Source organism: Miscanthus floridulus, chromosome 3 (genome assembly GCF_019320115.1).
Source record: "Miscanthus floridulus cultivar M001 chromosome 3, ASM1932011v1, whole genome shotgun sequence".
Taxonomy (NCBI): Eukaryota; Viridiplantae; Streptophyta; class Magnoliopsida; order Poales; family Poaceae; genus Miscanthus; species Miscanthus floridulus.
Genome location: NC_089582.1, coordinates 139,463,669 through 139,478,772, shown reverse-complemented (window position 1 = coordinate 139,478,772; position 15,104 = coordinate 139,463,669). Strand labels below are relative to the sequence as shown.

The 15,104-nt window shown below is 46.9% G+C and overlaps 1 protein-coding gene and 1 pseudogene across 1 annotated transcript; one reads left to right on the top strand and one right to left on the bottom strand.

The window, feature by feature from the left end:
* Positions 1-1,718: 1,718 nt before the first annotated feature.
* Positions 1,719-2,958, bottom strand: LOC136544550 (uncharacterized). Its single transcript, XM_066536677.1, has 2 exons — positions 2,548-2,958; positions 1,719-2,504 (listed from the first exon to the last, which is right to left on the bottom strand). Exons 1-2 carry the CDS (start codon positions 2,956-2,958, stop codon positions 1,719-1,721), a joined length of 1,197 nt encoding a protein of 398 aa, XP_066392774.1.
* Positions 2,959-7,961: 5,003 nt separating this feature from the next.
* On the top strand, positions 7,962-14,842 carry LOC136542608 (uncharacterized; annotated as a pseudogene).
* The last annotated feature ends 262 nt before the right edge of the window (positions 14,843-15,104 follow it).

Sequence of the window (15,104 nt, the reverse complement as noted above, 5' to 3'; positions counted from 1 at the left end):
ACAAATGTCGGCGCCTACAATATTGTTTGAGCTCTGACATGTCCAGAAGGGCCTTAAAGTGTCCGTCTTGTCATATCCTGATGGTACTTTCCTGCAGGCGTGCAGAGTGTGGTCCTTGGTATTGCGGTTGACTTGAGTGTCCTGCCTTGTCTACGGCGTAGTTATGAAGGAGCAGCATGCAGATGTCGGGCGAGGCGGAGCTAGCCCCCGGGCATCGGGCGAGGCGGAGTCTACCCCCAGACGTTGGGCGAGGCAGAGTCTGCCCTCACATCGGGCGAGGCGGAGTCTGCCCTCAAACGTCGGGCGAGGCGGAGACAGCCCCGGGGGTCGGGCGAGGCGGAGTCTGCCCTCGGACGTCGGGTGAGGCGGAGCTAGCCCCGGGCGTCGGGTGAGGTAGAGTTTGCCCTCGAACGTCGGGCGAGGCGGAGCCAGCCCCTGGACGTATGTCCCCAGATGTCGGGCGAGGCGAAGCCAGCCCCCGGACATCGGGCGAGGCGAAGCCAGCCCCCAGACATCGGGCGATACGGAGCCAGCCCCCGGACGTTGGACGAGGCGGAGTCTGCCCTCGGACGTTGGGCGAGGCGGAGTCTGCCCTCAAATGTCGGGCGAGGCGGAGCCAGCCCCCGGGGGTCGGGCAAGGCGGAATCTGCCCTCGGACGTCGAGCGAGGCGGAGCCAGCCCCTGAGCGTCGGGCGAGGCGGAGTCTGCCCTTGGACGTCAGGCGAGGCGGAGTCTGCCCTTAGACGTCGGGCGAGGTGGAGCCAGCTCCCGGACGTCGGGCGAGGCGAAGTCTGCCCTCAGACGTCGGGCGAGGCGGAGTCTGCCCTCAGACGTCGGGCGAGGCGGAGCCAGTCCCCAGAGGTCAGGCGAGGCGAAGTCTGCCCTCAGACGTTGGGCGAGGCGGAGCCAGCCCCCGAACGTCGGGCGAGGCGGAGTCTGCTCTCGGACATTGGGCGAGGCGGAGTCTGCCCTCAGACGTCAGGCGAGGCGGAGCCAGCCCCCGGGGGTCGGACGAGGCGGAGTCTGCCCTCAGACGTCGGGCGAGGCGGAGCCAATCCCCGGACGTCGGACGAGGCGGAGTCTGCCCTTGGTCGTTAGGCAAGAGATGTAGTCACGCTCTTGTCTATTCGGAAACATCAACGTTTGATGGTTATTAGCTCCTCCTCTTTGGGTACCCCAGTATTTGGTCCCCGACAACGCGCGCCTCTAAAAGCATATTATTTTGGACAGTTCTGCCACAGTTGTCATAAGTTGCCTGGCCATGCGCGGTGACACTAGGCACGGATACTACCATGGCTAGCACAGCTCCACCGTACAGCCACACTCATGCCACCTACAATGCAATAAATTATTCTCCCGTTGCAACGCACGGATATATTTGCTAGTCATTTATAAATTTAAATCAACCAAAGCACTAGGATCAAATTTCTCTGCTGTCTCCAAAAACTCTAAGGGCATGTTTATATACCATGAATTGAAACCAATATCTAAAAATACTTCTCATTTCATTATTAGATTATTTTTTAAAAGTCCTCTCATGGGTAGCAAACACTACTTAATGATATTCATTTACAGTAACACACAGCTACTTCTTAATATGTATATTAAAATCAACTCAAATATTATAACCCAGCCTTTCTGTGTCCCAGAACTCTGTCGATTCTTCTGACCCTAGTTGATGAGACCAGATGTTCAGCCTGTTCGCTTGATGGTTTCAGCTAGGACTTATCAGTTATGATACAGTGTTTTCTCTCACATAACAAATCAGCACTAGCCAGATTTATCAGCCCAGAAATCAACCAGCGAACAGGCTGGTTGGCGCCATCTTTGGCGGGCATTGTGTCCCCTCCGGCTCCAGTAGAGGTCGGTACGAAAGCTAGCTTGCCGTGGCGATCAACAACATCAACATGGACAGTGTCCGGCCACTGGTAGAGTCTTGGCAAGAAGACCTTGTTCTGCATCCACATGACTTTAGTCTTGCTCATCAACGTGTCAAGCGTGCCAGTGATTAGCGCGCGCCCGCCGAGGCTGTCCACCTCGTGCCACTCCATCTCTTGCTCGTCGAGCTTGACAATGCGGACCGGTGTCCCGCGGCGGCCGATGAGGACGGCCATGAGCTCGCCGTCGTCGGACTCGAACAAATACTTGTCCTCCTCCGGCTCCTCGTCACACTTGTGGATCCCGAAGCTGGAGGGCTTGTAAAGAATTTTGAAGAAGCCGTCGTCGTCGCAGTGCAGGGACTCGTCGTACACTGCCAGCTTCCCGTCATCAAACAACACGTAGAGGGAGCCACCATGGAGGACCGGGTTGGTGTTGGGCGACGCTTCCATGAACCCGGAGTCAGGCACGAGCGCGTAGTCCCAGTCGTCCCACTCGCCGTCGTCGTCCTTGACGGTGAGGGCGGTCCGGGGATGGCCAATCGTGTGGACGCCGAACATTCTCTCCGGCTCCGCGCCGCCGTCGTAGACGACGAAGTGGAACCATCCGTATATGGACGGCGGCAGCTCGATCGTGGACATCGCCGGTGACGAGGTCGGCTTCCAGTACCTTGGACCGCTGGCACAGCGTCAGGTGGCGCCCGGCGGCGCAGCAGAACTTGGCGCCTGGTACCTCCAGGGTGCGGGAGACCTCGAAGTTCTTGTGGTAATAAGGGCTGTAGAAGCGGAGGTTGGTCGAGCCGACGTCTGTGGCGCTGAGAAGAACCGGGGTCACCCAGGCCGGGTAGAAGGGCGCCACCACGGAGCGCCAATTCCTGCACGCGGCACCGAAGCTCGGGTGCGTCGACCACGGCAGCCGCTCCAGGACAAGGCTCAGCAGATCCGTCTGGAGGGACGACCAGTCTCGTTCATCTTGCGCCGCCATTGCCGTTGTTGTCGCCGCCGCCATCTGCTTCCCAGTTCCCGCCGCCGGTCGTGTGGAGATGCGCCTGGTAGTCTGGTACTCGGCGGCATGCGGCATGCGGCAGCTGTTTTATAACGGTTTCCTTGCGTGCGCGTCCCCTTTTGCCGTCAGGAAGGACTCCCCTGTATCGACGTGTGCGCCGTCGGAGGGTATGCGCGGATAGAGTCCTGCTGAGTCCCGACGGCGTGACCAGGCTATGTTTCAAAACGTGCATCTCCCTACTTCAGAGTCCGGTGGTGTGACTGCAACAGCTTCGCACAATCTTATTCCTTGCTTTTTTGTGTGTGTGATCACCATCACGACAGTTTTTTTATTTTTAATACATTTTTAATCAAAATTACAATAATACATAACCGGAACTGAATGAATTACAGAAATATAGTACGTATAACCTTGTCGTTCGACGAGGAAACGAAAAGCTAAAACTTCTACATGGTAGGACGTTGGCTAGAAATCGTTCTACTGTACAGTAATGCGAAAAGCTGAAATCGCTCCATGGGTAGACGAAATGTAATCTGGTCTAATAAGGAAGAAAGAGAGCCCTAAGAAATCGCTCAACAAATCTAATAGAATCTTTATATCCACCAATAGCTTTTAATTGGACCTCTAAATATAGAAAAATCCTCTATCCCGAACTTTTCATTAGTTAAGATAAATATAGAAAAGTTGTTGAAGGGTATAAAAAAACGGTTTCTACCAAATAACTCTCCAAATGATGGTTTAAAGAGCTAATTCTACAAGGACTCTTGGAGATGCTCCAAAAATAATTTCTGATATTATTCGGTGGTCGAACAACTTCTGGATAAGGTTTGCTGAGACCACTTCCTTGCAACGGCTCGTGGCAGTGTTTTAGTCTGAGTTGGGCGGGGGCATGGGTGTATAGGATTCAACGTTTCATAAAATGGCTCGTGTCCATATAACTGACAGCGCACTCATGCAACAGAGATGGGCTTGGCTGAAAAGTCACGCTGAAAGTATTGTTCGCTATTTGTTGTGAGAGAAAAATATCATTCGTTCGCTGAAATAGTACGGCTTATAAGACAAGCGAACAGGGCCATGGCCCTCGAAACATACACATACTCTCTCTGTCTCAAAACATTGTCACTAGAGGATTCATGTTAGTTAAACTTTCATAAATTTGACAAGGTTTATAGGAAAAAATATTGGTAATATTTGTATTTCTAAATAAGTTTGTTAAAAAAACATATTTGACTCATTATGCATCTTGAATACTAATATTATTTATATATATTTGGTCGAAGTTATGAAACTAGTTTTAGATTTTTGCTCGAAATATTTGTTTTAGCTCGAAAAATTATGAAACTAGTTTTAGATTTTTTTCTAAGATTAAACTAGGTTTTAGGATTTTTTATTGTATTATTTTTTCATGTAAAAATATATATGGATAGTTTTAAATTTTTTTTATAAACTTTTAGAAAATCAAACGATCACAATAGTTAAGAGAGGTAAATTGGATTTTTTTCTTTAAAAAAAGTATGGGCGCCTCATATTTCATTTTCGGTATTAGTTATTTCGAAGCTATCACCAGTTCACAAATAGCTCAAGACTAGTATTCCATACGATCGCGCCATTTGGAGCAGTTCATCAAGTCACAGTGACACGCAAATAAAATATCCGTGTGATCATGGCGTACAGGTACAGGTATTAGCAGCCCATCACTGTACCATCCTTTCTCCATCAATCGTATTCGCGGCGGTATTTTCGTCAAAAAATATTGGATTTTCGATCGCGACGAAGGAAGAGGCACAAGGCAAGCAAACGATGCGCGACGGCGGGGATGGGCCCAAAAATTATGGCACGATGGCAGCGACAGAAAAGCTAATCTGAGGCCCCCGTCCCCCGTGCCGTGACCGTCGCGCGGCAGATGTCCGAGCTCAGTTGGACTGGACAGCAGCTTTCGTCAGCCCGCATGGCGATCCCTTGTGCACGCGAGCACGCCACGGCAACACGACCACGAGCTCCCTCCTGGGCGGCTCGCGGGGATACCGTATCGCCCAGTCGTCATGGTTCGCGACCGTGGGGCGTGGGCCGCACCGTCGACAACGACTCACGTGGACGAATCGGATGGCAAAGGTCGACGACGACTAGTAGACGGGTAGAGAAATTATTGTTGCCGACTGTCGAGCGAGCTTTCAGGACGGTTTTAGTTTCATATACCACAGGCCACAGGTGCAGGTGGACCTGAACTGATGTTCATCAATCACCCGCGTCCGGCGTCGCTATGGGACGCGCGCTGCTGTTCCTCCGTCATACTGTTCAAAAATTTTCCCAAAAATTTTACACTCTTTGCACAAGTACCAAAACACAGTTAGGTTGGCAGCACGTAGGCCCCGCTCAGCTTCAAGCACGTACTTCCTCCGTTCCTAAACGTGGGTCGGCACGGTTTGCGTGGTAATGCATTGGCCTATCTTATATCTGGCTGGTTTGTCTTCTTTTTTTTAATTAGAATAGTATTTTTCTCTCACAATATTTTAACCAGAACGGTATTTTTCAGCTATTTTTAACCAAGTTTCAGCAAGCCAAACAGGACCATTGGTGTCTCCAAATAAATTTATTAAAAAACTAGATTCAAATATCTATCAAATGATACTAATTATGTACTATAAATATTAATATTTTTAATATATATTTAGTCAAAGTTGTTTTTTTAAAGAAAAACGATAAACATTTAGGGTCGGAGGGAGTATACCCCCTCATGCACGAACGTGGCATTTTCCCGTAAACTAGTTTCGGCCCCGTTCGCGTGTCCTTAAATCCGGCTTGATCTACTTCTTTTTTTCATCTGGAACAATAATTTTCTCTCACAAATTCCTCCAGCATTCCTCCAAACCATCCAAATTCCTCAAGAATTCCTCCAAGCGAACATGCCCGCATCTTGAGCTCTTTCATCTTCCAGAGAATTGCCTCATGGGCCCCTTGCTCCCAGCGCGCCTGCTCTTGTTCGTGCTCGTTGCTAGCAACTATAGTTGCCTTGAGGTACGACAGGCCGGTCCGAAGCACGACATTTTGGCCCGTAACGAGCACGCCCTGGCCCCGATGAGTTGCGAGCTCGAGCTGGCATGGCCCGATATATAGGGCTGTGCTTGGCCGATACTCAGGCACGCCGGGCGACATGGCACGGCCTAAAGAATACTCTCGCCCGATATGAGGCCCGGTAATAGACTAATAGGCCAACAAAAGATAAGGCCCGACACTTAACTCTAGCTGCTTCCTCATACTACTCAGCCATCCATCCCGCCGCACACGCACCGCCGCCCAACTTCCACATCCGCATCGGGGCATCGCGTTCATTCCCACTCGTGACTCACGAGCGAAGGCGCAGATGCTCCGTCTCCGCCCTACAGCTGCCCGCCTCCACATGAACTCCCTCCTCCACTCCAATGCTCCATCAGCCCGCCAACCATGCAGATCCGGCGTCGAGTGCCTCCGGCTGTGCGGATCTGACGACCCCGAGTCCCGAGCCTCAGCGAGTGCGTGGAGGTCGCGTCTGGAGGCACCGTGCGAAAGCGCTCCCTCTCCGACTCCGTCACAGCGCTACGGACGTGACATCGACTTCCTCCTATGGCGGCGTTCCCTCGTGGGCCTCGGGCGGGCACGGCACGCTAGATGTACTGTGCTTCTCGGGCCAGCCCCGCCTAAAAAATAGCCCAACAGGCAGTGCCTAGGCCGTTGGTCAGACACGAAGCCCAGTTCGGTATGGCCTGGAAGGCACGACGTACCGTGCCGGCCCGACCCCCATCGGGCCATGCCTGGCACGGGCTCGTGCCGAGCCAGGCCAGGCCGGCCCAATGGCCATCTATACTAGCAACGCGTGTACCTGCAAACCTACTGCTAGACCGCACCTCACATAATTATAGACAGGGGTATTTAGGTAATTTTGCCACCTGCATTGGTACATGTGCCCAGTCCTATAATTGCAATATTTTTGAGACGGGGTACATTTTTTTTGGCAGAAAAAAAAAAGCTCTGGATGGGCTCCCTCCAAAGATGATTGCTGCTCCCGAAGAAAGATGCAGAGACGAGAAGCCCGGAATAGAACCACGTCCAGTAGTCCAACGGCCGAACCGCGGATGGGCCCAGGCAGTCCGCGGCCCCAGGAAGAGAAAGAGAAAGAGAAAGCGGGCCAGGTGCGCCGTACTCTGCTCTTCACATGCACACCGAAAGGGAAGACTACCAACTAGCCGTTGCAGCTGCATTGCATGCGTACCCTCGGTTGTAAAATATATGTCGTTTTGGTTTTTCCGAGACCAACACGCTCATAGATCGTTCTGTTGTTTTATTGTCCAAACACAAGAACTTAAGCCCGTGTTTAGTTGCCAGGCCAAATTTCAAAAAAAGTGCTACAATATCCATCACATCGAATCTTGCGATACGTGTATGGAGCATTAAATATAGGCGAAAAAAAACTAATTGCACAGTTTGGTTGGAAATCGCGAGACGAACGTTTTGAGCCTAATTAACCATGATTGAACACTAATTGTCAAATAAAAACAAAAGTGCTACAGTAGCCCAAAATCCAAAATTCACCCAACTAAACACCACCTTAATGGCATGTTTTCTCAGACAATGCCTGACATCCTCTAGCTTTGCTAAACAAATAGCAAGCATCCTGCAAACGTTTGGGGGTAGGCAATGTAGATGGTGACACGGTGTAAACAAACGAAAGAAAACCGTGAGAGCCAAAGAAGATACCAACCCCAAGCTCCATCCTAACAGACCGCACTGTACCAACCCAATCTCACTGGTCGCCCCAACGATTAACGACGGACGAGTCAATCAGCCACAGGTCGTCCTCGTCCACGCGACGCCACCACGGACACGGCGCCTCCCTCCTCACGCCTATTCTCACCGCCCACGCAGCCGGCCACGCCCCAGCCAGTCCCCAGCCCCCACCCAGCTCAATCATTCCCCCCCTCCTCGGGCGCGGGCCGGCGGGGCAGTTTCTAATCACCTCGCCCTTCGCCTTCCTTCACCCGGACGCAGGCAGCAGCGGCCAACCAAATAAAAACACGCCGCGCCGCGTCGCCTCCCTCCCCGTTCCCTGCCTTCCAAATCAAAACCAGCCAGACCGCCGCCGCCGCCTCGTCCTCTCCCTCGCCCCCTCCTCCCGGCATCGCCCTCGGCCTCACCACGTCGGAACCCTAGCGGATCGTCATTCGTTAGCGCGCGCCCCGCCCCGCCCCCGCCATGGAGGAGTTCGCGCGCGCGGTGGAGGACGGGCTCAAGCTCTCGAAACGGCTCGTGCTCCCGGGAGGGCTGCCCCCGCCGCGCCCGCCGGCGGGGATGGAGCGCACCGTGTCGGCCGCCGCGGCGTCGGGCCCCGACCCGCGGCTGCTCCCCACCGCGCCGATGGCCTACGCGGTGGTCACCGACCCGGCCGCCGTCGACACCCCCGACGTGCCCAGCTACCAGCCCTACGTCTACGGCCACCTCGACCCGCCCGCGCTCATCCCGCTGCAGATGAAGGAGGTCGACCTGGCCGTCGACTGCGCGCTCGACGCCGCGCACGTTACCCTGCGCGCGCGCTGGTGGCTGCACTGCATCACGCGAAGCCGCGAGTGCGACGTGCGCCTCGTCGTGCCCTTGGCCGAGCAGGTGAGCACGATCGGGTTTCTGCGATATTTTATCGCGGCTTGGCATTTCGCTCGCATTCTCTGTTTTTTTCCCCTGATTCTGTTGAGTGTTGATTTGTCTCGTAAGATTCAGTTTGGTGGGGGCTCAAATGATTGCGGTTGTAGTATAACCAAACCGTTTGACCAGAGCGATGGGTCAGGAAGGCCCGTACTAATTTGATTTTCGGTGTATGGACTTTTGCCTTCCATTGCTTTTTTATCTGTGCATATGACCCGTAAACTAATGCTATTCATTCACAACATGACTCATTTATGCGTTTGCACGTAGTTGCCGCCGGTGATGTTGGGTTGGTTTGTTGCGTTTGCCACTGTTTTTTCATGTGTTTTGATCGATCTTCTTGTTGCAAGGGTATTGTCTGCGACCAATGATTTGCTATGTAAACTACATGTATCACTAAGGCTGGGTTCATGGATTCTAAGATAAGCAACATGAGTGTATTCACGCTTTGGATATAACAGAATAGTAATTTACAGTGTAGTTGCTTAAGCAGTTAAAAGTAATTCCTTGCTTTGTCCATGGGAAATCAAACACTAGAAGGGAAATCTTGGTTCTGCCGAGAGGTAACCTGTTATGCAATGGGCAATCTTGCTTATTGTGCACTGGGGATCATCTTGTGTTCCCATCTGGATGCACATCAAATTGGATTGCTTGGGCCTTGATTCAGCATCTGGCAGTGACAGATATGTGATGTTCCTTAACATCCAGTGGAATACATGCTTTGCAAAATGGAAATTAATTTTGATATTCAAGTTCTTATTCTCTTTTAATGACTGTTGCATGTCATTAGGTCCGTGCAAGGTCGGCATCTTGCCTGCTTTCAGGGTTGACAAGGACTTGGATAAGATAAATACAAAATATTTCAAGCACTTGCTTGAACATTAGGTTCTTGTGAAACAGATATTTTTTATTGATTGATGTTCTGATTGCCATGGATATTTTTTTATCGATTGATGTTCTGATTGCTCAATTTAATAACATGATAGGTACAAGTAACAAAGAATTTCCCTCTTTCATCATTTGTTTATATGCATTGATTTCATCCATTATTGATAGACATCGCCATAAAATCAAGCCAAGCATTGACTATCTTGCATACATACGTTGTTAAGAAACATCAGTTTCCATTTGGATTGGTCTCAACCTAAGAACGGTTTGGCTAATAGGGTTCAATTCTAGGCGCTGAGATTACTATCGGAAGAAGATCATATAATACCCAAGTAATCGAAGTAGAAGACACATTGGAGAATCATGCAAAAATTGAGATTGGTGGCCTTCTGAAGCCACATCTGTTTTTCTTGACAATACCTCAGGTATGTGCTTTGGTCTCTCCAGTGCCTTGTTTTTGATGATTGGAAGTGCTATCATGCTTTGCTGATTCGCTGCTTCTCTCATTCATCAAGGTTGAGGGAGGAGCAGATATTTGTGCTACATTTCGATGGTCTCAGAAGTTACTATATGACAGTGGGCGTTTCTCTGTTGAAATACCTTTCCGTTTTCCATACTTTGTCAACCCATTACCAAAAGTGTTCATGAAGAAGGAAAAAATTCAGTTGACTGTGAACAGTGGTTTCAGTAAGGAGGTTTTGCTGCAAGGAACAAGCCACCCGTTGAAGGTGATCTAATTTTATTAACTGTCCTGATGTGCATTTGGAGCATTAGGAACTCTGCATAGGTTTGATCTTCCGGATTTTTATTTTCATTTCAGGAAAAGAGTAGGCAAGGAGATAAATTGTTTTTCCATCATGAAGCCATTGTTGAGAATTGGTCGTGCAAAGATTTCAATTTTTCATACAGTGTGAGTTTTTCTGCAATGATGTTCCCTAAAGGCCGATGCTGAACTATCTTGCGAATCTAGCTCATCATGATATTCAGCAGATAAATTTTATAATCTTGCTGAATATTCTGTCCTTTGCCTAATTTAAATTTTATGTTGATATGTGTAGGTTTACTCAGGCGATTTGTGTGGTGGTATGCTTGTGCAACCCGCAACATTACGTGACTATGATGAAAGAGATATGTTCTGCATTTTTCTTCTACCTGGAAGTGGCAACAGAAAGGTTAGTTGCTGCTACTTGCAACATTATCTTGATTGATATCCCTTCACTTGGAATGTTATCTATTTCAAGGTCATGGATATCAAGCTGTATCAGCTCCTTTTAAGCTGCATGGAATTTTACCATATGGGATTCTTCTATATTGTCATTCGCCTCTATTCTCCTTTTTTAGTACCTTTATAGCCTTTCAGTACCTGTTTTGCTTCATCGGCTCAGAAGAAGTTCATCATCATGTTGCCTCCTTTGTATTTCAAGAGATATGCCTTCATGGTCCTTTATCTCATCCGAGCTATTTCAATAGGTATTCAGAAAAGCAGTTGTGTTTATTGTTGACACAAGTGGAAGCATGCAAGGAAGGCCTCTTGAGAATGTCAAGCGTGCAGTTTCTACTGCTCTTTCAGAGCTTGTGGAAGAGGATTACTTCAACATTATAACATTTAATGATGAGCTTCACTCATTCTCTTCCTGTTTAGAGCAAGTAAATGACAAAGCAATAGCAAGTGCAACTGATTGGATGAATGAAAAGCTTTGTTGCTGAGGGTGGCACAGATGTTATGCATCCTTTGAGTGAGGTATGTCATTTTGAACAACTTCAGTTGGGATTTTTCTTATTTTGTAATCCGGATTTCTCCTGTTTTGTTATTCATACTGGTCATTTCTTCATGTAAGGCAATGGCATTACTATCAAGTGTTCATGACACACTTCCACAAATATATCTTATCACTGATGGTTCTGTTGATGATGAGCATAACATCTGCCAAACTGCAAAAACTGAGCTCACCAACAGAGGGTCTAAATCTCCCCGAATTTCTACTTTCGGACTAGGTAATATTATTGTGACTTCCGATCAAAACGCAATTTTTGTAGTACCTTAATTCTTGACTTGAACTGAAGTTCTTCTGCCTTATTTTACCTATGGTCTTCTCATAATTTCATATACAAGTGTTAATTCCTGTGCAAACGAAAACTATGCGTAATTTAATAGGATTGTTAACTCTGTGATTTGTAACTATTGTGAATCAAATTATGTTTTGCTCTTTCTTGTGTAGTTTGTCAAATTATGTTTTAGATATCACATGTTTTCTATTTTTTCTGATGTTGTGACTTGAACATGTTAGGATCGTATTGCAACCACTATTTCCTGCGCATGTTAGCTTCAATTGGCAAGGGACATTACGATGCTGCACTTGAGACAGGTACCCGTGGTTCTTGTCTTTGCATTATGATCTGGCTTCATGTACCTTTCATATTATCATTTAAGTATATTGAGTAATGGATATGGTATGACCTCATGATTCCATTGCTTGTTGATGTATTGCAAATAAGATGTAGTCACTTCTAGCTGTGGTTATATATACATTTTATCCAATTTCCTAAATCTCCTTGACATGGACAAAAAAATTATTGAACCTTCTTGTTTTGTATTCTGGGTCTTCAGAGCTAGCAAGCTTTTTTGTTCTCATTTATTCTGTTCGCATTTGCTCTAGTTTTTACATGTTACAAGGTCTATGTTTTATTATGTGTACATTATGATCAAAAGGTCAATAAACGAATTTAATCTGTCAGAAATCACCACTATGATTGCTATATGCATGCATTGGACTAGTAAATATATAAATATATGGTTTTAACCTTTTTTTTACTGTATCAGCATCAATCGAAAATCGGATCCTTAAGTGGTTCAGGAGAGCATCAAGCACAATTGTGGCAAATATCTCCATTGATGCTATGACACATCTTGATGAATTCGAAGTGAGTTTGTGCATGATTGATTAGTAATTATACTTTTGTTACTTATTTTATTTTAAATGCTTGTGACAGTACAACTTAATAAAACTACCTTAGCATGCTTAATTGTGAAGATGCAGATGTATAGACTAAAAATTGTACTGTATAATCCATGATAAGTTTTTCATTAACTATTCTATTTGTCAATAAAGAAACATGTTTTTAGGCCGGGTTGGTGGCCAGTCAAGATTCTGCATGTTTTATCTAGAAAACCCAAGAGAGCTGCGTATCATTGTATTAAGAAGAAAGATTCTGCAAGTTTTGCTGGGAAAGTACCGGTTTTGGTTGTCTAATTGCTGTTCTTTTGTTCGTTAGGTGGATTCTGAGTACATTCCAGACCTTTCAGCAAACTCTCCTTTGTGTGTATCTGGAAAATACCAAGGAAAATTACCAGACACAGTTAAAGCTAAAGGTTACTTAGCTGACATGAAGGAAATCTCGATTGAACTGAAGGTCCAACAACTAAAGGAAATACCTCTTGATACAGTAAGATGCTGAAGCTGTTTTTTTTGTTCGTTATGCTTGTGACTTCTCTACTTGAGTTTTGACTTAGGACAAAACTACAACATGATAATACAGCCTTCTTGATCAATCTAACTAATGCATCACAAAAGTACTCTTGAGAAAGAGTTTCCACAAAATCGCATGTTCTTCTGGACAGTGGACACACCTATATTAAAACTCACTTTTTAAAAGTCTCACTTGGTGGGACTGGTTTTATTTATGTTGACTGGAATAATCATTAAGAAGTTTAGTTTTAAACCTTTTTTTTGAAACAATGTGTGTTATTATTGCGAAAATTTTCCTGGAAGCTGTGCTTTTGAGATAGTTTTTCCAGTCAAAATATGTGTAGTTTTCCAAAAATATTTATTCATTAAGGATCTTTTTGTATGAATTTCAGGTATTGGTGACACAACAGATTGATCTTATGACAGCAAAGGCATGGCTTTCTGCAGACAAACAACTGGAGAGAAAGGTGGGGTATTTGGTCAGACAAATGATTGCACTAGGGTGTGTTTAGTTATGGCCGGCTAGCAGTTCAAGCAAAAAAATTTGGCCATGCCAAGGAAACATGACCTTCGTTTGGTTGGATGCCAAAGTTTGGTGGCCAGCCAAGCCACATTCAGATCGACTAAAAAAAAATCTATAGTGAACTCAGGTGGCCAAAATGGCCTTCCCGATTTTGGCTAGCCATTTTTTGGCCTATAGCCACAAAAAAAAAAAAACAAATTATGACCAGCCAAAGCACGTCCTCCACCTCCCCTCCCCCCCCCCCCCCCCCCCCCCCCCCCTTTTTTTTTGCTTTGCCTGCACCACCCTAGACTTCCTTTGCTTTGCAATTGTCCTTTTGCCCTAGACCCAAAAATTGATCTCAGTGTTATGTTATGGTGTAAGTTGAAGGGCAAAGTAACAGACCTGAAAATGCACTGCTATTTACTGTGAGAGAATTCTATGAATAAACAAGTTTGTTCAACTTCAATCTGATTTGCCAAAGACTTTGACTTTTAAAAATGCTTTTGAAAAGAACACACCACAAACACAGCAAAACAACCTCCAACTAAACTTTGTAGCGAGTATTTTACTTTTGCATTGGTTTTCTCTCTTGCACATCTTTGGATAACAAGGGATTCTTCTAAATCTTGCAGGTGATTAAATTAAGCATACAAAACGGTGTTCCATCAGAGTACACAGATATGATCTTACTTCAAACAAATCTGGATAAAGTAGATGGAACACAAAAGGTAGGTCTGATATTTATTCTGTTTTGGTGTGGGGGCTTTCATAAAATAGGTTTTGATCACTGATGCTCCTTTTCCAAATATAAATCAGTTAAAAGTGGGTCTTTCATATGTGGAGGCAATAATTATAGCTCATAACTATTTGCTGTTGTTGGCCCGTTGGCTGCGATTATAAATAGTTTGATGTGAAGGGACTTGTTGCTGAGCTAGTGAGCTTTGTGTACTTGAACAGGTCAAGCAAAAACTAAAAGGACAGAAAGGTAGAGATGAGCAACGGATCCTGCTTCATGGCCTGAAACTGGGATTCGGTAACAAAGACGCTACAAGGGAAAATCTCATCACAGGATTTGGGGACATGAATCCGGCAGAAAAACTTGTGATGCTCCAAAAGAGAAATGGCTGTTGCAGCCGTGTCGCTGACTGCCTCTGCTGCATGTGCTGCATCAAGGCGTGCAACAGGATGAACGACCAGTGCGCCATTCTGATGGCACAGATCTGCGCGGCTCTAGCGTGCCTTGGCTGCTACGAGTGCTGTGCGGAGGTGTGCTGCGGAGGGTCAGAGTCCTAGTAGGAAGTAGGGGGAGCCCGGGCGTTGTGTTTTGTATATTGTATGGAAGATTGGAGATTTGGAGTGTACATAATAGAGTTTGCGGAAGCCAGGTTGTGGGGCGAGGATGAAATACAATATATCAGCTTATATCGACGATCGATCTTGGTTGTACATTGTCTCCGTTCAAACGTTCTAAATTGTTCTTGTTACATGCAATGCAAAAGGGCCACACACTCGAGTAGTACTTGTTTCTGAATATCTGCCTGTTCAATTTTGGGAGTTGACGAGGCTGTTTGATTCCCAGCCACGGCCAGCCACGCCGCTGGTGCGGCGTCGCACCCAGGTTGTGGCCTTAAAAGTCGGCGCCCAAGTCTTAGGCAAAAAAAATGACTAGTAAACGCAATGGCTGACATAAT

Coding starts and splice junctions, on each gene's coding strand:
- LOC136544550 (XM_066536677.1), bottom strand. CDS start 2,958: ATGCCGCATGCCGCCGAGTACCAGACTACCAGGCGCATCTCCACACGA. Junction 2,505..2,547: donor CGCTGTGCCAGCGGTCCAAG/GTACTGGAAGCC, acceptor TCCACGATCGAG/CTGCCGCCGTCCATATACGG.